Source organism: Xenopus laevis, chromosome 1L, assembly GCF_017654675.1.
Source record: "Xenopus laevis strain J_2021 chromosome 1L, Xenopus_laevis_v10.1, whole genome shotgun sequence".
Classification (NCBI taxonomy): domain Eukaryota; kingdom Metazoa; phylum Chordata; class Amphibia; order Anura; family Pipidae; genus Xenopus; species Xenopus laevis.
Window position 1 is genome coordinate 127,429,634 of NC_054371.1, and position 26,202 is coordinate 127,455,835.

Consider the following 26,202-nt stretch of genomic DNA (forward strand, 5'->3'; position numbering starts at 1 on the left):
GCCAGCCCCCACATCACATTACAAAGTAGTAGTACAACCACATGCTAGATGCAGAAGGAAGCAGGTTGTAGCACAGACAGGCTGGGACTGAGAGACTAGAACAGTAGCAAAGAGGAGTGGAAATTAAAGCTTTTTTTATTTTACACTAGTAGGTCCCATTGCATGCTGGGTATTATAGTTTTACATTAACCTTAGCAGTAGGCAAATTGTTATACAAAAACTGCATAACCCAACATGCACTGGGAGAGGGAGGCCAAGTACACTAGTGAGAAAAAAAAGGTTTTACTTTGAAAACCAACCTGAACTCAAAATGAGTAGCCCAATTTGATGGAAAAACTGCCCACCTAGCAACCCTGCTTCTTGCTCTTGACTATGCTGTGCAGCTTGCTTGTGTCACTAGGTACTGCCCACTGCCTAGCAACAAGGAGTACTTCCAACTGCTCACCAGAAGTGGGACATTTTATCTATCGAACTGGGACTGCAGGCTACAGACATTGAAATGGAACTGTCCTGCGAATAGTGGGACAGTTGGGAAGTAAATATTAACTGCACATTTAGATATAAAAACAGTGAAACAAGGTGTGCAGGAAAGGTGTGTATGAGGTATTTAGAAGTACAGGCCAGGGAGACATATTAGAGGACCTGATGCTAGGTGTCTCCTATTAGATCTGAGGCACTGTTTAAAGCTGTCTGTGAGCTAAAATTACTTGCTAGCCAGAATGTTTTATATTCAGTAGTAGTAATCATTTTATTATTTTTCCCATCAGGCATACATCTGTATAAGATGTCACAGTCTGGATGAAAAACAGCTCATTCAAATAACATGGAAATAACACCCCTGCTTGCTATCCAGAGCCAGTCTGCTGTTTGTGATGTTAATAAAGTTAAAACGTAAGGCTGTGATTAAAGGGGTAGTTCACCTTTACTTTAACTTTTATTATATTATAAAATGGCCCGATCAGAGCAACTTTTCAATTGGTCTTAATTTTTTAAATAGTTTTTTTAATTATTTCCCTTCTTCTGACTCTTTCCAGTTTTCAAATGGGCGTCACTGACAGGCAAAAAAATATTCCTCTGTGAGTCTACAGTCAGGGTCGGACTGGAGCATAGGAGGCCCACCAGGACTGCAAAATGAAGGGCCCTCCTGGCTGTCCTGGGGGCCCCCTGCCAACAAGACTGGCATGACACACCAGTTGATCGCCCAATTGGGGGAAACAGGTCTGGGCAGGCAGGGCTCCATGAGGACCGGGGCCCACTGGATTTTTTCCCGGTGTCCCGCCAGCCCAGTCCGACCCTGATTACAGTTTTATTGTTACTGTTACTTTTTTATTGATATCTTTCTGTTCAGGCCCTCTCCTATTCATTTTCTAGTCCCTCATTCAAACCACTGTCTTGTTGCTAGGGTAAAATGCACCCTAGAATTCAAATAGCTACTGATGGAGAGCTGCTGAACAGAAGACTGAAAATACCAATTACTCAACAGGACTTGATTTTTGTATATATTTTTAACCTACCAGTTAAAGGGGTTGTTCACCTTTGTAACAAATTGACAAATCTAACAGTTCACATGAATAGAACAAACTTTTCCATAGAAATAGTTAACAGAAAAAGTACAGTTTAAGAGATATTCACCTCAGAAGTGTCCCTGTACTAATCCTTCAGTTCCACACAGACCCTGTGCTGGGAGGGGGTCACTGACCCCCAAAAACACTACAGTGTTCACTTCCTCTTCCTTATATGACATCACACATTGTACTGGCAGCTAACTTAACTCCTATTGGCTATGTCTGCTGTCAATCTGCCACTGCTTCCTGTGCTGGGGAATTTGAGCATCATTCAGGTACTGAAGAGAAACTGTTACAAGTTTGTGAGAGGGAGGGGGAGTGTGGGCTTGTGCTGCAGAGACTTCAACTGTGCAGATGGGGGGGGGATCGAGGTGCTCGGGACCTGGAGTTTTATGGATAATGGATCTTTCCATAATTTGGATCTTCATACCTTAAGTCTACTAGAAAATCATGTAATCATTAAATAAAGCCAATAGGCTGGTTTTGCTTCCAATAAGGATTAATTATATCTCAGTTGGGATCAAGTACAAGCGACTGTTTTATTATTACACAGAAAAGGGAAATCATTTATATAAATTTGAATTATTGGATTATAATGGCTACTATGGGAGATGACACTTGTACTTTCCAGAAATATATTATTTGGGGGGGGGGTCCATGTATTATTTTGTGTATTTACCTCATAAAAAATCATTATTCAGCAGCTGACGTGACTTCCGGGACTATTTGTATGAGCTTGAGGTTTTCCAAATGAGTTGAATTTTTGTGCATGAAGTGAAATATTTTTCTGGTATAGATCCCTATATCATGAAAAATATAACTTTTTCATTTTTTGGTATTTAGAGCTCTAAATCTTGTTCCAGAAGTGGAACACTTAAAAAAGGTATCGTTTTCCTAGGTAAATTACCGCCCCCCTGGGAGAGCGCACAAAATGTTCAAAAAACCTACCTGCCCTCAACACTGCTCTGCCTGTCACTTAGGGCTGCCACCTCACCCTTTTAAAACCAAACACATATGAAATCCACAGCCTGCATGGCTAATTAGCAATTCATTTAGATGCATGATACATGGCTGCACAGAAATCAGTTCAGTCTGCAGCATCTAAATGAGTTGATAATTAGCCATGCAGCCTGTGGATTTCATATGTGTTTGGTTTTAAAAGGGTGAGGTGGCAGCCCTACTGTCCCTGCTAGATGTGTAAGTTACATACGTTTCTAAGCAAGTCAGTGCTGGTTTTGTTGCAATTTTGTAAATAACTGACATTATGCTTAATGCCAAAGGTATTAAAAGATAAAAATATAGAAACGCCAGTATTTATTCCCAGAGGTTGCAGCCCTTTGGCACTCCATTCAGTTTTAGTCTAGGCAGAAGGAGAGGGCCAGAATTGGGAGAACAATGTTGCTCCTTCCTTTTCTGCAGTATTTGTCTGCATGACTGTGTGATTGTTTGTTACAAGGCAGCTTTGTTTATATGCTGCGTCTGTTAACCTCTGCCATTACAATTGAGTAATCAACCAATGACCATTCAAATTATGTGACCGGTTACAGTTCACAAGCACCCAATCAATTACTAGGAGGAGGGCAGTATCAACATCCAATAGGAAACAAGTAAGGGCAAAGCCTGGGCATGATGATGTCATCATATAGGAAGTTCTTGGTGTGTCAGGTTCAAAATAGGCCACTCCCATCACTTCAGAAAACTGGTCTGAGAGACAGGAGAAGGGCTGAGTTAATAGGTATAAAAATTAGCTTTTACAATGGCATTTTTTCTTTTTGTTATGGAAAATGGTTTTTCTAACACATTGAGAACATTGTTAGTGGTTTCATAAGATTTGTACATTGAAGGTGAACAACCCCTTTAAGTAAATCCAAAGTGATAGATTTATTCTGAGGAAGAACAATCATGAACATATATATAATATTCAGGAAGCAGAAATCCTGAATACGAGTCTTTTTTCCCAAAACTTTATGTCTAATTTTTTAAAAATATGTGATCCCCCACATTTCCTAGGGAAAGTACAGCATTCACATTAGAAGAAACTCTGACCTTCATTCACTGGTTTCCATTCAAGGGGAACTGTTTTGTGCTCTGAGACAATTTCAGGCTACTAAATAATGTTGCCTTATGTGTCTTACATGCTATTACAAATTCAGAACATATACTTTCTTTGCATAATTTAGAGGGAAGGATACCATGAACAATCATGCAATTGAAAAACAGCATATCTCCTGATTGTGGAAAAATCTTGTCCATATGATTGTGTAATAGATTCTGGTGCCCTGTAAGGCTGTTTTGGTGGCTTGCTATGTTATTAAGCACATATGACTGCTTTATTACATATTATTAAGTATTAATTATATATTCTTATTTCATAATTGTTTACTTTTATGTTTATGTATGTTTACATACATTAGTACCCTCTGTTATGGAAGCTATACATTTGACTATGAGGTGACATTGTGCATACTGATGCTCTAGCAACTGGCCTCTAGACAGGGCTTGATTTCAACCAAAAACAAAACACCCCGAGGCAGCCCCCACCAGTTGCACACTACCACCCTCTTTGCTCACACTCCTACTCCCTCACCTAACTCCGCTGCTGCTGGTGTCATTCACTGGGGACTGAATGGCAGGAGATTAAAGTGACAAATTCTCCTGCCCTGTCCCCAGTTAAGATGTGGCCTGTGGGCGGCATGCTGCCCCCAGATCTTAGCCACCCTAGGCAGGGGCCTTTGTGGCCTGACCTCAGGCCCAGATTTGTGGAGAGGCCACCAAGTCCTGGGCCTAGAGTGGCAGGATTTTAGGGGGCAGCATGCTGCCCAACCACACCCACATTGGTTCAGGGACACTGGGGATGTGCAAGAGATATGATCTTTTTTAAATTTCCTGTGCGCCAATCCCCATTGCTCCTGTCTCGATTATGAAAATTTGAGTGAATAGAAGGGTGGGGACTGGGGTTACGAACGGCAGCGGGCCTAGGGGCACCAGCTATGTAAATCTGGCCCTGCCTGTCCTTAGGAAATCCTTTCTTCCGTTTTACCTATATAACCAGGGCACTTAAAGTATTAGAATAGTCAGCAGTACAGCCAGGGCCGCCATTAGAAATCACGGGGCCCCGTACAACAAAATTTTTGGGGCCCCCTGGGCCCCGCCCACACTGACAACCAAGCTCCGCCCCATATCCCGCCCACATCGCAGTTAAAAGACCACACAGACATCAGCGCTAAAAAAGTAACCCCCCCCCACACAAGTTGTAAAAAGCTATTGATGGTCAGGGCCCCCTTATAAAAAAAATTGGGGCCCCAAAAAAAAAAAAATTAAATTTTTTTTTTTTAAAAAACATTGGTGGCAGGGGCCCCCTGTTAAAAAAAACTTGGGGCCCCAACAAAAAAAAATGTAAAAAAAACTAAAAAATAAACAAACATTGGTGGCAGGGGCCCCCTTCTAAGTTAAAAACAAATTGGGGCCCCAAAAAAAAATTTGAAAAAAAATTAATTTTTTTTTGGAAAAAAAAAAAACATTGGCGGCAGGGGCCCCCTTATAAGTTAAAAACAAATTGGGGCCCCAAATAAAAATTTGAAAAAAAATTAATTTTTTTTTGAAAAAAAAAAAAAACATTGGCGGCAGGGGCCCCCTTATAAGTTAAAAACAAATTGGGGCCCCAAAAAAAAATTTGGAGAAAAAAAAAATTTTTTGAAAAAAAAAAAAATGGTGGCAGGGGCCCCCTTACAAGTTAAAAACAAATTGGGGCCCCAAAAAAAATTTAAAAAAAAAATAATTTTTTTTTGAAAAAAAAAAAAAAACTGGTGGCAGGGGCCCCCTTACAAGTTAAAAAAATTTGGGGCCACCAAAAAGAAAATTAATTTTTTTTTTAAAAAAAAACCCCAAAAAAAAACAATGGTGGCAAGGGGCCCCTTACGAGTTAAAAAAAAAATTGGGGCCCCAAAAACAAAAGTTTTAAAAAAAAGATTGGTGGCAGGGGCCTATAGAATATTAAAATAATACATTGGTGGCCAGGGGATTAAAAAAAAAAAAAACACAAACTGGTGTTCAGTAGAATTGAACTCATGGCTTCAGTACTTCAACTTCGCCTCCTTTCGTGACTTCGGGTCTTTTCACCGCTTCAGGACTTCGACTTCGGCTTCGGCTGTTTTCGTGACTTCGGGTCTTTGCGCTGCTTCAGGACTTCGGCTTCGGCTGTTTTCGTGACTTCGGGTCTTTTCGGCGCTTCGGGACTTCGGCTTTTTCCGTGACTTCGGGTCTTTTCGTCGCATCGGCTTCGGCTTTTCGGCACTTCCGCATTCGGCACTGAAGAGGCAAGACGTACGGCTCGGGCGCTCGTAAGGGGGGCCCGGATCTTCAAAAAAATGCAGCGCTGCCGGGCCCCCCTTCATGCCCGGGCCCGGTACGCTTGTCCCCCCTGTCCCCCCCTGATGGCGGCCCTGAGTACAGCAGTCCCAGTGCTGACATCAGAAGGGCATTAGCAGAAAAACAAGTAATTTGTCATATTTCTGTTTGGGATTTTTATTTTTTCTTCACATAGTTATTCTTTTAATTATACTATACAATCTATATATTTTCCTGTGTTTGACGATTTTAATGGGTTTGCATTTAATGTGAAGGTCACAGGTGTCTATTTTTGAAAAGAAAGACCATCCAGAACTGAGTAGCGCTACTACCGACCTCCGTTACAAACTGAACGAGCCTAAGGATGAAATGGATGAACTAATTGCAAAACACAACGAAGAGGTCTGTTTTATTATTACTTGCTTTGTCGGAAATCAGGATGCACACAAAGACTTATCAAAGTGGTTCATCTAGTTAGTTGTTTTGATCAAGTGCTTTAAGCTTTTTAATGTATGACCTCAGTATTTGAAGAATACCTCTATATAGCTAAAACCTGTACCAACATGAGCAAGGATATGCAGATGTGTTTTCTGGTGTAATTTGAAATACTTGCAGAAAGATACAGAGCTGCAGTGTTTGTGCTCTTAATTCATAGATTCTATTTTCTGGACTGGCCTACGAGTATTGGTGCACATTATGCATAGGGTAAAATATAGCTCTCCATAGCTTGTTAACACCTGGGACTCATAAACCCATGCTTTTATAGTATCAGACATAATCTCTGCCCCTTCTGTTTCAAGCCAACCATTATTTACCTGGTCCATTGATTACCAATATGTGCCAATGGGGAATATTAAAAAAATTATTTTTGTTTCCAGTAGAGATGAAAGCATTAGGATTAGTTGGGCAGGGCACTAGCTAAGTATACAAAAAAATTACCAAACACTCGAAGGCTTGTGAAGCGGGGCGAACCCCTACGTTTTTATTCACGTCAGTGATGTAACGTTTCGGGGGCGGACCCCTTTGTCAGGCATCATTTTAGGCTCAACTGTGAGCAGCTAGTTCTAGGGTGGGGCAGAGTGGCTTGGCAAAAAAAGAATCCATAAATAAAAGGATAAATTAAAAATCCTGCCTATCTTACTAGTGATTAAAGATTATTAGAATTAAGAGCATTTTCTGAGGTGTATGTAAACTTAATAAGAGCAAAGTTTCCAAAGAGACTGCTTTTAACTTTTATGCTTTTGATTGCAGCTACAAGCTTATGAAACTCAGATTGCCATGCTCCGTTCGCAGATTGAGATAGGAGAACCAGTTCAACAAAATTTGAGATATGAGTTATCTGGGGCAAGAAAGCAATATAGAGGTGCTAGAATGTCAGAAAAAGAACTGAAGGCAAATTCTGTACAAATTCAGATTCAATTCAAAGGTAAAGTAAATTTGCATGTGACAAAGCAATAGGAATGAGTAAAATTAAAATTAGTCACAAGGTTTGTTCCCATACCTGTTTTGTAAAATGTAGGTATGTCATGCATATGATTGCCAAGAATACAAGTAACTGTATGTTTGCTATAAGAGGAGCAAATTGAATTAACCTTAATCTTTTCTGAAACAGCCCAAGTTGATGAACTGCAACAAAAAATGTTCAGTGTAGAGAATATTTTTCGAGCTGCACAGCTTCATTGGCAAGAAAAACAAAAAAACTTTCAAAAGGATTTGCAAAACAGAGACAACATTATTCAGAACTGCTTGAAAGAACAGGAGTCTCTTATTTCAGAGACTCACAACCTTAAACTTCAATTGCAGGTAACTTTTCTATGCTGTTTACAATGACACAACCAGTAAATAGAGTAGAGGAGATGACTGATGATAGCACTTAAGAAAACAGATACCATCTGATGCCCATTGACAGTATTTTGGTGCAGTGTTTTGTTATGTAATGTATCCTCTGCTGTTAAATTTAACAGAAATGGGGTAGACATGCCACACATATTGTTCTGAGGTTATGTAGGAGCCCAAGGCAACTACAGTCATATGTGCATCTGAATATGCCCCTCGTAGCTTCCCATCTACAATTCTGCTGTCACTTACCTGAGCTTAGGGACTGGCTCACGACAAACTGTATATATAGAATATAAATGTCATGATATAAGGCTGATTGCAAACTCTCATTACACAGCAGCTCTGAAACCAGTGTATTTAGAATGGAAAAGTATTTTCTCTGTCGTCGTTAGGGGGAAACAGGGACCGATGGGGTTAAGCTCCATCCTCCAGGAGGCAGGACACTTGAAGTAATTAAAGTGGGCGTGCCAGGTTAGGCTTAACCCCACACACTGTACTCAGACTTCAGTTTTTTAAGTGTCCTGCTACCTGGAGGATGGACATCTCTATCTCTGAGAGAAATCTACGGTCAGTCTGTGACTGACACCAGGGGTGACACCTAAGGCAGGATTACCTGTACTTATATGGTTAGCCCCCTACGCGAGGACATCCACCGGGGTCATAACTCTAGCCTGTGGGCTATACAGACCACCCAGACGTATGCCTGTTCTAATTCTAGCGCAGAGGGTCTGGCCGGTGTGAGGGGGGGGTAAGTGACTACATATATGTTATATAATGTATGTTCACTATGTCTGCTGATTCTGCATGACTTTGTCTCCGGTGACCCCCTTCACCCCCAACACCCCCCCCCCCCCCGCTCACCCGCCCGCCCGTCCGTCGCCTCACTGACTAGCCATACCTTACTCTCCCTTAGTAGTGTGGGTGGAGGAAGATAGGAGGAACCCAGCGAGGGAACGTCTAGCGTTCCAGCGCTGCTCAAATGGCGGCTGTCTGCTTCTTCGGCGGGCTGTATTACAGCACGCGCCGAGTGGAACGCATGATGCGTTCCAGCGGCCATTTTGGGTTTTCCTCGGCGGGCTGTTACACGCGCGCGCCGAGTGGAACGCATGTGCGTTCCAGCGGCCATTTTGGGTCTTTTCCCGCGGCTCAGCAGCGCTACACAGCACAGCTCTTGTCTGGTGACGGCACAGGTTGGCTACCCCACACCCTCTACATAGGATGGCAGAAGGTAGGCCAGGGGGGCTATTCAGCAGGGCGGGGGGACGAGTCCCCACAGCACAGGTGAATTTTTTTGTGTGTGCTAAGTGTCAACAAAAATTTCAGGGGGCACAGGGTGAGTCGCTTTGCAGAACTTGCACCATGGGGCAGGGGGCAGCTATGGTCTCTGGGGCTCTACCAGAAACACAAGCTGAAGATACAGTGCAAGGCACTTCTCAGGAATTATCTCATGGGCCAGCAACAGACCCACTCCCTCCATTATGGGCAGTACAGTTGTCACAGTCACTGGCTTCTCTTCAGGGATTGCCAGCCATTGCTGATAATCTAGGAAAGGCGCTGGCTAAATTTTTCTGAGGATTCCTCTATTGAACAGGGTTCTTCCCAGTCAGAGGGAGAAATACCGGCATCTATTGCTTCTTCTGATGATGAGCAAGAAGAACAAGATGAGGCAAGGGAAAAGGATAGCCTTCATGATGTTGAGGGCATTATTAAAGGGGTACTCGATGTACTTAACATTTCACCGAAGTCTAAAACAGGGGAGACAAAATCTCTTTTCAAACGACAGCATAAATCTACAGTCTGTTTTCCTGAACATGATCAGTTACTAGGGATCATTCAAGAGGAGTGGGACGCTCCTGAAAGGAAGTTTCAAGCTACTAAGAAATTCACAAAGTCCTATCCCTTCTCTAAAGAGCTTATTGATAAGTGGTCTAACCCCCCGGTGGTCGACGCACCAGTGTCAAGACTTTCTAAATCTACCACGCTGCCAGTCACTGACGCAGCGGCATTCAAGGATCCATCTGACAAAAGACTAGAAGGTTTTTTAAGGGCAATATATTCCTCAGCAGGATCTACACTGCGGCCCTGTTTGGCTTTAGCATGGGTCTCAAGAGCCATTCAGGCTTGGTCCGAGTCACTCGTCAAGGACATTCAGGGTGGTGTTCCCCGAACTGATCTTCTGTCCTCTGCACAAGCAATTGCGGAAGCATAAAGCTATCTTTGTGATACTTCCTTGGATGCCTCACAGCTTACTTCACGTACTTCGGCTCTGTCAATAGCAGCACGCAGAACGCTTTGGCTGAAGAATTGGTCAGCGGACATTAGTTCCAAGAAGTCCTTAACTTCTCTTCCGTACAAGGGCCAACGATTATTTGGCGAGGAACTCGAGAAGATTATCTCACAAGCGACAGGTGGTAAGAGCACCTTCCTTCCACAAGCCAGAAGTAGAGCATCATCAGCCAACAGACAGGGAAAATTTTTTCGTGGCCAGAGTGGCCGGTTCGCGCGGCGGGGTAGTCCGCCACAAAGATCCCACTTTCGCTCCAAAACCAACGACAAGAACCGCCCCCCGTGGAAGAGTAATCGACCTCACAACAAACCATCAGCTGATAAGCCCACGTCGGCATGACGGGGCAATCCCTCCGGAATCGTTGGAACAGATCGGCGGAAAATTACTACGATTCCGGGAGGAATGGATCCGTCACTCTTCAGATGCCTGGGTCAAGGAGATCGTCTCTGGGGGCTACCATCTCGACCTGGCGGCACAGCCTCCCAGGAGATTCATTATGTCCAGGGTACCCTCCAATCCCTTAAAACAAAGACCTTTTCTGGAGTGCATAGACAAGATGGAGAGATCGGGGGTTATCACACCAGTACCTCAGCCGGAGAGATTCTCCGGGTTCTACTCCAACCTTTTTACAGTCCCAAAGAAGGACGGCACGGTCAGACCTGTTCTCGACCTCAAGCGACTGAACAAGTACATCCGTTCTGTGCGCTTCAAAATGGAGACTTTGAGATCAGTAATTCGGGGCATGGAACAGGGTCAACTAATGATGTCCCTGGACATAAGGGATGCCTACCTCCATGTTCCCATTTGGCCTCCTCATCATCGCTACCTCCGCTTTGCATTTCAAAACAGACATTACCAATTTGTGGCACTACCGTTTGGCCTGTCCTCGGCCCCGCGGGTCTTCACCAAACTAATGGCAGTGTCGGCAGCCACCCTGAGACTGCAAGGGATTTCGGTGACACCTTATCTCGACGACCTACTTATCAAAGCCCGGTCAGTAGAGAAGGCCAGGGTGGATCTCCAAAGGGCGATTTCACTTCTCCAGAGCTTCGGCTGGACCATCAATTGGTCCAAATCCAATATGACTCCGAGCCATCACATGACCTTTCTCGGGCTGGAATTCAACACCCTCACGCAGACCGTGAGTCTACCTCTGGTCAAACAGAACAGAATCAGGGGTCAGGTACAGTCTCTGATAGACAGCCCGGTATCCACAGTACACAGAGCAATGCAAGTCCTCGGATCGATGGTATCAGCCATCGAGGCTGTCCCCTTCGCACAGATACATCTTCGTCCTCTTCAGTCCAGCATTCTTGCCACCTGGAAGGGGGGATCGTTGAACCAACCTGTCCGGTTATCTCCGGCGACGAAAGAAGCTCTACGGTGGTGGCTGTCCCCCGAGAACCTAGCAGTAGGACAATCTTGGGCGACGCCAGATTGGAGGGTGATGGCCACGGATGCCAGCCTTCAGGGCTGGGGAGCAACTTGGGAGAACCACTCTGCGCAGGGCCGCTGGTCTCCCGCGGAGTCCAGACTTCCTATCAACATTCTGGAACTCAGGGCAGTGAAGTTGGCACTCAGTCAGTGGAGCCACCTCCTTCGGCTACAGTCAGTCCGCATCCAAAGCGACAACGTCACCACGGTGGCCTACATCAACAGACAGGGAGGGACTCGGAGCCAAAAAGCTCTGGCAGAAGCCAGAGAGATTCTGCAGTGGGCAGAGCAGAACTCTGTCAGACTATCAGCCATTCACATACCAGGCGTGGCCAATACAAAGGCGGACTTCCTCAGTCGAAATCAACTCGATCCCGGGGAGTGGGAGCTTCACCCGGAGGCTTTCGATCAACTAGTGTCAATCTGGGGAAGACCAAGCATAGATCTCATGGCGTCGAGGCGAAATCGAAAAGTCTCAACCTTCTTTGCACAATACCGAGACCCTCTAGCGGCAGGGGTAGATGCCATGACACAACACTGGCAGTTCAAGCTGGCTTATGTCTTCCCTCCACTTCCAATGCTCCCTCGGGTGCTCAAGAAGCTCAAGCAGTCCAGAGCCACAGTAATCGTAGTAGCTCCCTTCTGGCCGCGAAGAACCTGGTTCTCCGATCTTCAAGAACTGTCCGTGGCTCCACCGGTCCGGCTGGACGGCAGGCCAGACCTTCTGCAGCAAGGGCCCATAGCTCATCACAATCCCGGTCTGTTTGCTTTGACGGGCTGGCTGTTGAAGCATCCATCTGGCGAAATCAGGGATTGACGGAAGAGGTTATTGCTACTATGCTCAAAGCTCGAAAACCATCGTCTTCCAAGTCGTACCATAGAGTTTGGCACTCCTACCTCGAGTGGTGCAATGAGTCAGAATTTTCGTTCATGGAGCCCTGTATCCCTCGAATCTTGTCCTTTCTTCAGCGGGGCCTCCAATTAGGGCTTAAACTGAGCTCCCTCAAGGTGCAAGTTTCTGCCCTTTCTATCCTATTTCAAAAGCGCCTAGCTACTGAGGAGACGATTCACACCTTTCTACAGGGAGTCGCTCACGTGGCACCCCCATTCCGACCGCCTACAGCTGGATGGGATCTCAATCTGGTGCTGGAAGCCTTACTTGATCCTCCCTTTGAACCCCTGGGTTCAATTTCCGATGCATGGATGACGTGGAAAGTGGTCTTTCTGATGGCAATATCCTCTACTAGACGAGTATCTGAACTTAGCGCTCTGTCTTGCGACTCTCCATATCTCATCTTTCACAAAGACAAGGCTGTTCTACGCACACTTCCACATTTCCTGCCGAAGGTTGTTTCGGAGTTCCATCTGAATCAGGAGATTATCGTTCCTTCCCTCTGTCCGGAACCTAAGAACGATAAGGAACGCAGGATCCACAGCCTTGACGTAGTCAGAGCTCTTCGCTGGTACGTTGAACGGTCAAAAGCCTTCAGAACTTCAAGGTCATTGTTTGTGATTCCCTCTGGACCTCGAAGAGGACAGGCGGCTTCTAAGACTTCTCTTGCTCGTTGGATTAGAGAAACTATCAAGCAAGCATATACTACAAAGGGAAGAGCACCGCCTGAAGGTATCCGGGCTCATTCCACTAGATCGGTAGGTGCCTCTTGGGCTTGGCGTAACTCTGCTTCCTTGGAGCAGATCTGCAAGGCGGCTACCTGGTCATCCGTTAACACATTTACCAAGTTTTACAAAGTTGACACCTTTTCCTCGGCCGAGGCTTCTCTCGGGCGTAAGGTGTTGCAAGCAGTTATTAAGTAATTCTGCAGTTTCGGTCTATGCTCGCACCCACCCTGCTGTTTGGGACTGCTTTGATAAGTCCCCATCGGTCCCTGTGTCCCCCTAACGACGACAGAGAAAACAGGATTTTTGTACTCACCGTTAAATCTGTTTCTCTGTAGTCGAAAGGGGGACACAGGGCTTCCCGCCCAGTGACGAGCTACAGACCATATTTGGTTTTCTGAATAGGTTCCTTGGTTTACTAGTTCTGCCTGTTATAAGATTAGTAATTCTAGTAGCAGCTTTGGAACAAACTGAAGTCTGAGTACAGTGTGTGGGGTTAAGCCTAACCTGGCACGCCCACTTTAATTACTTCAAGTGTCCTGCCTCCTGGAGGATGGAGCTTAACCCCATCGGTCCCTGTGTCCCCCTTTCGACTACAGAGAAACAGATTTAACGGTGAGTACAAAAATCCTGTTTTCGAAATAAAAAGCATCAGTTTATTTGGAAGGCAAATATTAATTTCTCTTTGGTGATTTGCAACAACCCCTAAATTTCTCACTAGCTGCTGAAAGAACAATGAACATGTGCACATCACTGAAACTCCTAATGAAGTCTAACATGGTGAACTCCTGAGACATCTTTGAATGCCTGGATTATAACTGCTTCAGAGATGCAGAATATTTAGGCTGGTGCATTAAACAAAGTATATAAAATAGGACATTTCTAGTCATATTTGTTTTTTAGGGTTTAATTCTCCCTTAAATTCTTCCTAGCGGGTTAGTAGGGATTAAACCAACTTTCCTTCCTTCACATCTTGTACATTAAAAAGCAAAGAAAGCTTAAATTAAACATGAAAAACATGCACTTACTTTCAGAAAGAAAAGGCAAATGTGCAGGTGGTGCAGCAAAAATTGTTAGAATTGGAAACTGAATGCTGTAACAACCCGGTAGCTTTGAAGCATCAGAGAAATGAGCCGGATTATAGTGACCAAAAAGAAGAGAAGCTGCAGGTGGAACTTGAAGTAAGTTGTCTCTTGTATATGGTAATGATGGAATGGTTTTGAAAAAATACATAAAGGCAGTGTTGTCTTCCAAATATAAATTCTTCCAAATAAAATTCAAAGATAATTTGTACAATCTAAGGGGTTCTGCTACTCTCAGGAATTCTAGAGAGTGTATTATTTGAGGTAAGTAGGATGGCAAGTACAAGTGTGTAGGGAGGGTGCTCCCTTATGCAAAATGAGCACCCTGGTCAGTACTATCTGTCTATTATCTATCTATATACACACAAACATAATAATCAACTTTGACATATAACTATTTTTTAGGAAGCAAACAGAAGAATAAAAAGCTTGGAAGATAATATAGAGGCTGAAAGAGCGGCACACCTAGAAACTAAAATGAATTCTGAAGTCATTCAGGTGAATAGCCTGTCTCTGTTTCTTTGTTAATTTCTCTATGCATTCTTTGACTATTTATTTTACCATAATACATTATTGTAGTTCTCAAAGCTGCATCAAATAAAGGGTTTAAGCATCCAAACTGTAATTTTTTGTATGTACATTTAACTGTCACTTCACAGCGGGGTTTATTGGTGTAGCCTCTTTTAGGTTCTTTATGCCTGCAGCAAAGTCAGATGCATACTCTATAAATTATTTTGGGTCAATTTATCATAGTGAACCTCATTGCTATGTTTTGAAACCTTCATGGCTTTAGCTCAGAGTGGTCAGTATTATACAAAAGGCTATTATAAAAAGTGCTCCTGCACACTCTATGATACTCTTTGCCCTTGCTTCACTGGTTCTTTAATCCTATCATGCAAATAAGAGAGCTTTACATTATTTCTTGTTGTGCACTTTTCATAACAGTTGCAAATACAAGATATTGAAAGATCCTTGGATGTGGAAAAGACCGGTCTAGTCCAAACCATTTCTGATTTGGATATGATAAGGAATCAGTTAATTGAAGTAGAAGCAGCTTACAATTCCGAAAAAAAGAGGGCAGAAGAGTTTGCTCAAAAACTTAAACAGTAAGTTATTGATTATTTTAGTGCATATATAATGGGTAATAAAAGAATTAGGTCCTAATAAGATGACCTTACAATGGGCCATTTGTGTCACTTCAACTATAGGGATTGGTATGATGTAATCCCACTTCATTCTAAATCCAACACAATTATTTGTAGGAGTGTGTGTTTTATTAGCAGATCAAAGAGCCCCTGCAGGTATTTACAAAGAATTGGTACCATTTAATATAATTCACATAATATCATGTGCTAAAATAGCAGTCTCCAGTGTTGCCATGTAAGTGGCAAACTACTATCCTAAATAAAAAGTATAGACTCCATTTAATTAAATACATTTAAAACTTTCAAACATATTTCCTTCTTCTCTGTAATAAGAAAACAATACTGTGGACCTGGTCTCAACTGAGATATAATTAATCCTTATTGGCAAAAACAATCCTCTTGGGTTTATACAGTATAATATTTAAATTATTTTTAGCAGACTTAAGGTACAGAGATCCAAATTACAGAAAGACTCCTTATCCAAAAAAAAAAAAACCCAGGTCCCGTGCATTCTGGATAACCAGTCCCATACCTGTATAACATTTGTACTTCTATAAAACCAGCTCCCTTAAACTGACCGTTCCTGGAAAGTTCCCCCCACCTATATTCCTTCAGTGGGTATCCTATAATAAATAAATCAATCAGATAAATCATTTTTACAAGACCTAACCTCCATGGTATGCGGTACTGACCCAAAGTTTAAAAAACCTCAGTTGAAAGTAAATCATCTTCAAATCTTTCTTGTCAACATTTCTTTTATAGGACGGAACATGATTTCTCTATTTTAGGGAATCAACTGAAATCAGATTTAGAGCAAAACTATATAGAGGACAGTTCTGTCACAGTGAAGCAGGGGCTTGCTATGGTAGGATGTGTATATTCTTTTCTTAGTATTTTTACTGTTAAGCAGATATTTATTTTCTTTATAATTAACGCTATTATCTACTGTATCTAGTATTAAAGTGTTTGATAAAATGTGTCTCACTGTGCAGGCATTAAAAATAAAATAAAAGACTCTGATTTAAACATAAATATACCAACACAATTTTGTAAATATATTCTTTTCTGCAGAGGGTCCCCTTCAGTTAACTTACTGTATCTAGTTTCAAAGCTACCTGAATTACAGTAAGTAATGGAGCAAAATTCACTAACATATAACCATATAGGGGGAATGTAATTGAAAGTCGCAAGCATTATTTAAAGTGGCATTTTTGCGAATGTCAGCTGACTTTTTTTTTTGTATGGCTGCAGCTACAATATAAGGGTCTTGACAAGCTTTCTTGTTACATTCAAACCATGCAAGAACATGTTGCATTTAAACTATGCAGAACTCAGGATATTGGTAAAGAGTATGTTAATTCACTAGTCATTGCAAAAGAGTAAAATACAAGGGTTAATTAGTCTTGTAGCTCTCTTAAACATAATCTGTGTAGCTCATTATTCAAAGGCAAAAATTATAACAATAGATCTACCCTATCATTTGAGTTGCTTAATATTTGCTTTTGACAAAAACTAAACTGTGCATTTTTGCCACTTAGAATAAAAATGAACACTATTCTCTGGACGAAGCTCACCCAGATATTATGAAAGAGTTGCAGTCACTTGTGGACAATTTCACTGTGTTGAATAGCTGTACACCAGGTAAGTCTATGGTTGGTTAGGACATATAAATATCCACGTCTCGGTTCTCTGAAACAGAGCAGAGAGAGTTGCATCCATTTATCTAGGCTTAAGGAAGAGCACAACGTACAAAAACATGGCGGATTGCACTTATTTGTAGCATTGTGCACCCTGCCTACCACAGTGTAAATAACCTCCAGTATCCGGACAATGTTATACCTAAAGGGGAACTATTGCGGAAATAAAAATTTAATATAAGCTTCAGCATACTGAAATAAGAAGTTTTCTAAATCAAATTAATTAAAGATTTTGTACCATTTCTGAAATAATCAAGTTCATCTTCACTATTCCTCTCTCAGCATCTGTTTCTCTTCATTCTGTCTTCTAGCAGCAGTTGAGAGTCAGATAATCATTGACAGTTAGATCCAATATATCTTACAGGGGGGCTCCTTTTGCCTAGAAGATGTATTAGAGTTCACTCTATTAAAATCACCAGAAATCCTGTCTCTCTACATACAGGATATGTGCAAAACGCAGTTATTTTGTACTGGAATCAGTTATTTGAGTGAGCTCTAATACATCTGCTAGGAAGGGAAGCCCCCTATAAGATATATTGTATATAACTGTCAATGAATATCTGACACCCAACTGCTGCACGAAGACAGAATGAAGAGAAACAGATGCTGAAAGAGGGATAGTAAATATAAACTCGATTATTCCAGAAACAATGCAGAGTATTTAATTTAATTGATTGTATTTAGAAAGTTTCTTATTTCAGTATGATAAAGCTTATATTAAATTTTCATTTTCATGATAGTTCCCCTTTAATAAACCATACACCACAAAGTTGGAGCAGTTTGCCATGTTTTGACCACAATGCATTGCTTTCCTCATGAATTCTATAGATGTACTACTTGTGCAAAATGTGTGTTCTGTGTGTAAATCCCTTGTCACCTCAACTATAAGGTTGACACTAAGGGGCTGATTCATTAAGGGTCGAATATCGAGGGTTAATTAACCCTCGATATTCGACTAGGAATTTAAATCCTTCGACTTCGAATATCGAAGTCGAAGGATTTTGCGCAAATTCTGCGATCGTAAAAAATCAAAAAAACTTAGGAAAGCCTATGGGGACCTTCCCCATAGGCTAACATTGACTTCGGTAGCTTTTAGCTGCCGAACTAGGGGGTCAAAGTTTTTTTTAAAGAGACAGTACTTCGACTATCGAATGTTCGAATAGTCGAACGATTTTTAGTTTGAATCCTTCGATTCGAAGTCGTAGTCGAAGGTCGAAGTAGCCCATTCGATGGTCGAAGTAGCCCAAAAAATACTTCGAAATTCGAAGTTTTTTTACTTCGAATCCTTCACTCGAATTTAGTGAATCGGCCCCTAAGCCCTAATTAGAATGGCACAAATCTCATCTGTTTTTATAGATACAAATATGTTCCCTTTTTTGCACGTTTCACAACTAGATAAACAAGGCCCAGTATTTAATCTGATTTAGTTCAATTCATTTAGAGACAGCAGTAACAGCAATCATATTTAAATGTGTGTTTGTAAACAATAGCAATTTCATTTTCTCAATATACTGTAAGCAGCACCATGATGTTTTCTTCTAGAGTTTGTTTATGTGTAACAATTATTTTGCATTCTCTGCAGAGATTGACAAAGAGAGAGTTAAACCTGCAGGCTTTTCTGTGCTCCTCCAGACTCTGAAGCATATTTTGACAGATAATAAGAACAGGCTTGAAGACTTGTCCAGTAAGGTAATACAAGCTCTGCTTGTTACTAGAGTCTTATTTTGGTTTCTGTTACATATAATAGTAGTAGGTGACAGACCACCAGATGGTGGGGAAATCTGCTGCCAGATGTCGTACTTATACACTTAGCTTCTTAAATTATGAACATGTGCTCCATTTATTTATGGATAAACTCTAAATTAAAATTGTTGTTGAAGGGGAGGATGTTTAAAATGTATTCATTTCTTATAGACACAAAATGCCTTCATTAGTTTGACATTTAATTTCTGTTCTTTGTAAATCCTCTGGGTCTGTGGATTGACTTGTATTTAACAGAATAAGAGCATTAATATCAATAAAGGAAAACGTATTGTTGCAGCTAAAAAATATACGAAAAATAAATTCTATAGTGTTTTGCATAAGGGCCTTATTTATCAAAATCCGAAATTTTATAAATTATTTTAATAAAAAAAAGTCAGACCTAACTAGAATCCACCATTGGACCTTATTTATTATTAAAGCACAATTTAATCGGATCAGAGACAAACACGAAAAAATTGAGTGAAAATTGGAATCGTACAATACTTTTTTTCCACGAAACCCTCGTTTTTTCCTGCCTTTTTTCTGGGATTTTTTGCCTGAAAAGTCCAAAATAGTTGGATATTCAGGCTAATTCCAGCGCAGACCACAGTAATTTCCAAATAGAATAGGGACCTCTCCCATTTACTTATATACAACCTCAGTAGGTCTGAGATGCGGGATTTTCGGATTCTGACTTTTTCCATCCTTGGGGTATAATAAATCACAAAAGATTATAGTTTATTTTCCACTAAAAATTTGGATTTTATAGTTAATAAAACTCACATTTTTGAGTTTTTGGCTTTCGGACTTTAATAAATAACCCCCTTATTGTGTTTAATACAGGGACCATTTATAATAAGGAACACAGTGTGCAAAGTGCAAAAACTGCAGTCTGCAGTGCACTATTTTTGGCACTTTTCTGAGGTCCTAAATTGCCATTTCAGAGCACAAAGGACCATGATTGCCCCGTTGAGTGCAGTGCTGTATTTAAGAGATTCGAGATAGGGGATTCAAATAGACAACCCCTACCCATCCCCTAACTTGCAAATCCTTCAGATATACAAGGTAGGGTGAATCAGAGGATGCAGGGTCCAGTCTTTACCATTTTCCTATGGCAGCACTATGTACCACATGCCACAAGGGGCATAGTGCAGCTATTCCTCCAATCAGAAGTGCTCTGTGCATGAGCAATAAGGGGAATACTCTTATACCCCTTATTACTCCTGCATTTCTGTCCAGTAAATGGTGCCCTACAATATTTTTACTACATGTATAGGATCTATTATCCAGAATTCTTGGGACCTGGAGTTTTCCAGATAAGAGATTTTTTTCATAATTTGGATAACCATACCTTATGTCACTTAACATTCAATAAACCCAGTAGGATTGTTTTGCCACCAATATGGATCTGTGCAGCTTAGTTACCATTTACAAGTACAATGTACTGTTTTATTATCACAGAGAAAAAGGAAATATTTCTTCAAAATTAGCCACATTTTTCAAGAATTTTCTATTAAGTTGCATTGCATTCTGTTTTCAAATTTAAAGTCTCCGTGTTTTTTGACTATACAGCTGAACATAGGCACCAGTCTCAAAATCCAGCACAAAATGTATTGTAAGAAACAATTGACCATACATATATCATGATTTTTTTTTTTAAAACTACCATCTGGCAATGACAGTTAAAAGTTTGTTGGGCAAAAAATGCAATCATTTATTACAGGTATGGGATCCATTGTCTGGAAACCCGTTATCCAGAAAGCTCCAAATTATGGGAAGGCTTTCTCCCATAGACTCCATTTTATCCAAATAATCCAATTTTTTAAGAATTATTTCCTTTTTCACTATAAGAATAGTAAAACAGTAGCTTGTACTTAATCCCAACTAAGATATAATTAATCCTTACTGGAGAAGAAACCAGCCTATTGGGTTTATTTAATGTTTAAAGGATTTTCTAGTAGACAATGTACAAATTACAGAAAGTCCCATTATCCAGAAAACCCCAGGTCCTGAGCATTCTGGAGAACAGGTCCCATACAACAGGTCCTGTACAACCATACGTCCTTGTATCAAAGGGAAAATGACTTCTAGGCCACCAGTAGGCTATGCCAATAATTGATGGATTTCATTACTATGCAGCAAATGTGTATGAAAATTGCTGTTCTTTACTCAGAGCACAACAGTTTGTAAAGCTGTATTAAATAACATTACCTTAGTTCAGCATCGGTTACAAACTGACTTACAAAACTTGTAAATTAGCGACTAACAATTTGCAGAACTTGCCATAAACCAATTGTAAGGTTGCTTAGAACTGGCCATTCTATAACATACTAAAAGTTAACTTAAAGGGATACTGTCATGGGAAAAATTTTTTTTTCCAAAATGAATCAGTTAATAGTGCTGTTCCAGCACAATTCTGCGCTGAAATCCATTTCTCAAAAGAGCAAACAGATTTTTTTATATTTAATTTTAAAATCTGACATGGGGCTAGACATTTTGTCAATTTCCCAGCTGCCCCAAGTCATGTGACTTGTGCCTGCACTTCAGGAGAGAAATGCTTTGTGGCAGGCTGCTGTTTTTCCTTCTCAATGTAACTGAATGTGTCTCAGTGGGACATGGGTTTTTACTATTGAGTGTTGTTCTTAGATCTACCAGGCAGCTGTTATCTTGTGTTAGGGAGCTGTTATCTGGTTACCTTCCCATTGTTCTGTTGTTTGGCTGCTGGGGGGAAAAAGGGAGGGGGGTGATATCACTCCAACTTGCAGTACAGCAGTAAAGAGAGATTGAAGTTTATCAGAGCACAAGTCACATGACTTGGGGCAGCTGGGAAATTGACAATATGTCTAGCCCCATGTCAGATTTCAAAATTGAATATAAAAAAATCTGTTTGCTCTTTTGAGAAATGGATTTCAGTGCAGAATTCTGCTGGAGCAGCACTATTAACTGATTCATTTTGAAAAAATTTTTTTTTCCCATGACAGTATCCCTTTAAAGGAGAACCACCTCTTTAACAGTGCATAACGATGTGGTTATGTGCATCTAAGGTATATTTTGTCTCTATTGTGTTAACTTATTTATTTCCTTTTTAAATTAGCAAGAAGCAGCTGAATGTGCATGTACCTGGAAAAATGAAGAAATTGCATCTTTGAAGGCAAAGAAACAAACACTATTCAACAACCTGAAGGTATTGTTAATATTGTGCTGGATCTTTGATTCCTTTGCTAAATACTGTGTGCTCATGCACTCGTTCTAATATTAAATGTCGGTAGCAGTTTAGATTTAGCCAGTACAAAGGATGTCTTTATTTGAATTAATTCCCTTTATAGTGGTACCAGTTGTAAGCAATGAGTGAGTGCTGCTACTTTGTGCAGTACCAAATGTGACCTAGGATGCTTTACAGTGATTACTGTCCAATACTTATTTTATTTCAATCTAAAGAATATTAATGAAGAATATCCTTTGTTATACAGATTTTTTGTAAGTAAGGCAATATAAGTATTCTTAATGGAAGTCTCACATGTAGGGGCCCATTTATTAAACCTCAATTTTTTTCTGGTCAAGGTTTTAGGGAGATTTTTAGGAATTTTTAATGAAAAAAAACATGAATTGTTAGAGATTTATCATACCCCAAAACTGCTTAAAATCTGAAATTACACCATCTCAGACCTGTTGAGGTCATGTAGAAGTCAATAGATGTCCCTGAAGTTTGCTGGATAATCCCAAAAATGAAGGGTTTTCGTTCGGTAATCCAAAAAAACCAAAATTTCCCATTGTAACCTCGATAAAATCTAGTTTTTGGAGTGTCAATCATACAATATGAATTGATGTTTGATTTTGTTGTGAAAAATTATTGATAAATGAGTGATAATCATGGAAAGGAGTTAGGTCGACTTTGTTTTCAGAAAAAAATTGATAAATTCGAGTTTTAGTAAATCAGCCCCGTACACTCTATTACAAGACCTGCAACCCAGTGGCACATATAGTAATGCAATTAATTATTAAGAACACCTTCTTTTTATGTCTTTTCTGTCTTCTCTTTATTAGAAAACACAATCTAACCTGGAAGCTTTCAAAGAAGAGTTACGTGATCTACACACAAAATGCACCGATCAAGAGTATCAAATAGCTGTTTTGCAGATGGACTTGGAAAATGCACAAAATGGCTGTCAGAATGAGAAACTACGGGTGTTAGAGTGTGATGCTGAAATAAAAAAGCTTTCAAGGGCTTATCAGAATGATACAGAGGTATTATAGGATGAGAGTACACAACACAACACAGCAAATTGCTAATTGTTTCTGTTTAGTAGTTGTTTACTTTTGTAATAGCAACTTTCTTTTATAACATAATAAATATAAAAAACCCTATGGATAAACTGTTTTTAAACGGGAACTCAAATATAGATAAGGAATCTGTTATCTAGAATGCTCAGGACCTGGTGTTGTATGGATAATAGATCTTTCTGAAATCTGTAAACATTCAATAAACCAGGCTGGTTTTGCTTCCAATAAGGATTAATTATATCTTAGCTTGGAGCAAGTATAAGGTACTGTTTTATTATTACAGAGAAAAAGGGAAAGGGTTCCAGATAATGGATCCTATACCTGTACTGCTTTTTGCATAGTGAAAGAAAATATAATTCCAATGAATTTTCAGATATACATTAATGAAAATGATCAGTTGATTTAAAGTTATCTGAAAATGTAATTGTTATTGTAAGCATTTGGCTCTTTACATTCCCGGCCTGAACAACTGATTCTGACTCCTGAAACAGTGTAGCAGAAGCCAGCTGATTAACAGACCTGGAGGAAAACCAACTTTTGCTACATTGTTTCAAGACTCCAAACAAGAGAAGAGAAAATGATGAATAAATACTGCTTTCAGCTGCAGTTTCATTTACAAATGACAGTTTTTAATGTGTTGAAAAGTTGCTGAAAATTAAGTTATCTGTCATTTTGCAAAAATGGTTATTTCACAGCGAATTTCATTCATCATTTATTAGCAGTTCATAGGCAACTTAATAGCTTAGAAAGGGGAAAAATGTATGTAAATTTTAAGTCTTTAGAAAAGTACCTTGACCAATTTTACATGTATTTTTTTCCATATAATTTAATCAAGATTTCCTACAATCTCAGGATTCAGATTTTTCTTATTTGTTTAGGAAAATCCCTTTGTTCAAACGGAAGTATTGTTTTTATTTGTCACTACAGCGTTGTACCAGCCTTATAAAAAATGTTTTTCTATTTCCAAGGAAAAGTTAACGTTCCTCCACAGCTTGTACCAGCGTTTGGTTACAGGCTATGTCCTCACAAGAAATCCACAAAGTTTGTTGGGTACATTTTCATGGATGGAGCTTTATACATTTCTTGAGGAGAATGTTGATCTACTGATCTCAGACCTGAACCAAGCCAACGAAAAGGTAAATTGGACCTTAAACCCACATATGAGAAACACATTGGTACAAAATAAATTCCAATCATTGGATTGAATAAAGCACAGAAAATGTCTTAGTTTGACAAGAACAACTATAATCAGCAGGACATGTACTGCAGAATACAAAGAAAGCCAAATGTGTCTTCCCTCTTATTTTATCAGTACAGACTGCAAATATTTTACAAATCCAAAACAGTGCAGAATAGCATCTTCCTGCAATCATAATTTAAAACATAGCACTATGATGGCATTATATACAAACTGGAGGAATATCCATTTGCCAAAATATATGCCATGTGTCTATATGGAGCACTTCTCAACTTGACAAGTAATTCAATGACAAATTCTCATTCACTTTAAAATATAAGCCATTCTTGTTCATGAAATTCTATATAAATATAAAAGCCTGAACAATAACAAAGGCTGCTGATCTAGAAGTCTGAGCAGGTACTAAGAACTGGGCTTCTGGTTTCATCAATCATTTACCCTTGTATAGCTAAACTGATTATTGCATGTATGAGTAAGTACCGGATAAACATTGACTGTTGCTTTCTCTGGGTTATTAATAAGGTGTCCAATCTAGAAGGTCTTTGTAAGACCAAGTCTGAGGTTTTGAAGGACCTGCAGAAGAGCCATGAAGAATCACTCAAGAAGCTGGCTGAAGAGATGAAAGCACAGGAAGTCTATTGGCTAAAACAGAGGAGAGATTTGGAAGAACACTACATAAAGCTCCTGCAGAAGGTTCAAGCAAAGTCATGGGTAAATGGGCCTCACGTTTTCAGGGTTTTGTGGTTATTGTCATATTATTTTGCACAGGGAGATGTATATGTATAATGCTATTAGTAGCAGTTTACTGTTTTCACTGTATATAACATGTAGTTGCTCAACAGCTAATTCTATGATTTATGCTTGTGGAAATTTCAGAGTATAGCTGAAAAATCCCAGGACAAAATGAAAAACGCAAAAGATCAGATGACTCAGGAAAATATCTGATAACCTCTGAAGAGGACCACAATTCTACAGTTGGTGCTTTTCATCCTCTCTCTTTCAGAACCTGTGTATCGGCCTCCCAGAGAGATTTTCTTCAGCATCAAATCAGCACCTGTGTAAAAGTTTAGAAATAAAATCTGTTTATAAATAAAATCTGCAACCGTGTGTGGATTTATTGTGCGAAGAATAAAAAGCAGCAGATCTGTGACTGTAGTGATGACTGCAAACAGGCTTTTCCATGTTACCTTGTGAAGTATACATATAAATATATTACATATATACTGTATATATACCCTATACGAACTGGAAATACCTTGATCTTGGTGATGTGTATGTATTGTAGAGGATTTTGTTACATTTTAAATTGCAAATACATATTAATAATACAGAGACTACATCACATAATTTTTATGCAGGCACCACTGCTGAATTTTATATTCACATGCATATTTTGAGGAATTTGATCTGGCAAATAGTTAATTGTTAGTTTATTTAGGCATGAATTAGTTCTCTCCATGCTTTTAAACCTCATTAGTAAGCTGGTAGTATATGATATGTTTTAAGTTTTAAGATATTTTGAGTGTAAAGTATTAATTTATTAAATGTGTTAAAATGAAAATCTACTTTTGTTATTAGTATGCTTTTGTATTGTTGTTATATTTTCCCAAAATGGCACTGCTGCACATTCAATGTGAGATCTTTACCAGGGATGTGCTGCTTTCACTTTTCACTTTAGCAGATACTTCCTAGAATTGCAAAGCCTATTTTCCACAATACCTGCAATTCCTTTTCAAATATGTAGGACCCAAACACATTTAGGGGCAAATTTACTTATGGTCGAATATCGTGGGTTAATTAACCCTCGATATTCGACTGCCGAATGTAAATCCTTCGACTTTGAATATCGAAGTCGAAGGGTTTACCGCAAATAGTTCGATCGAACGATTTTAATCCATCGATCGAACGATTTTTCTTCGACCTAAAAATTGTTAGGAAGCCTATGGGAACATAATCTCAGTGGATTG

At 40.1% G+C, this 26,202-nt stretch overlaps 1 protein-coding gene across 3 annotated transcripts; it reads left to right on the forward strand.

Moving 5' to 3' along the window:
• The first annotated feature begins 268 nt into the window (after nucleotides 1-268).
• LOC108713726 (coiled-coil domain-containing protein 171) lies at nucleotides 269-26,020 on the forward strand. 3 transcript variants are annotated; one of them, XM_018257266.2, is made up of 16 exons: nucleotides 269-592; nucleotides 768-891; nucleotides 6,188-6,314; nucleotides 7,164-7,338; nucleotides 7,525-7,715; nucleotides 14,124-14,270; nucleotides 14,577-14,669; nucleotides 15,117-15,277; nucleotides 16,079-16,181; nucleotides 16,855-16,957; nucleotides 18,596-18,702; nucleotides 21,851-21,940; nucleotides 22,801-23,001; nucleotides 24,006-24,173; nucleotides 24,758-24,946; nucleotides 25,112-26,020. In XM_018257266.2, exons 2-16 carry the CDS (start codon nucleotides 824-826, stop codon nucleotides 25,178-25,180), a joined length of 1,992 nt encoding a protein of 663 aa, XP_018112755.1. In that variant the 5' UTR covers nucleotides 269-592; nucleotides 768-823; the 3' UTR covers nucleotides 25,181-26,020. The 3 variants fall into 3 exon arrangements, with proteins under 3 accessions (XP_018112755.1, XP_041419461.1, XP_041419454.1); XM_041563527.1 differs by lacking the exons at nucleotides 269-592; nucleotides 768-891 and adding an exon at nucleotides 1,814-1,840 and having other exon boundaries at nucleotides 25,112-26,019; XM_041563520.1 differs by lacking the exons at nucleotides 269-592; nucleotides 768-891 and adding an exon at nucleotides 3,259-3,300 and having other exon boundaries at nucleotides 25,112-26,019.
• Nucleotides 26,021-26,202: the final 182 nt, after the last annotated feature.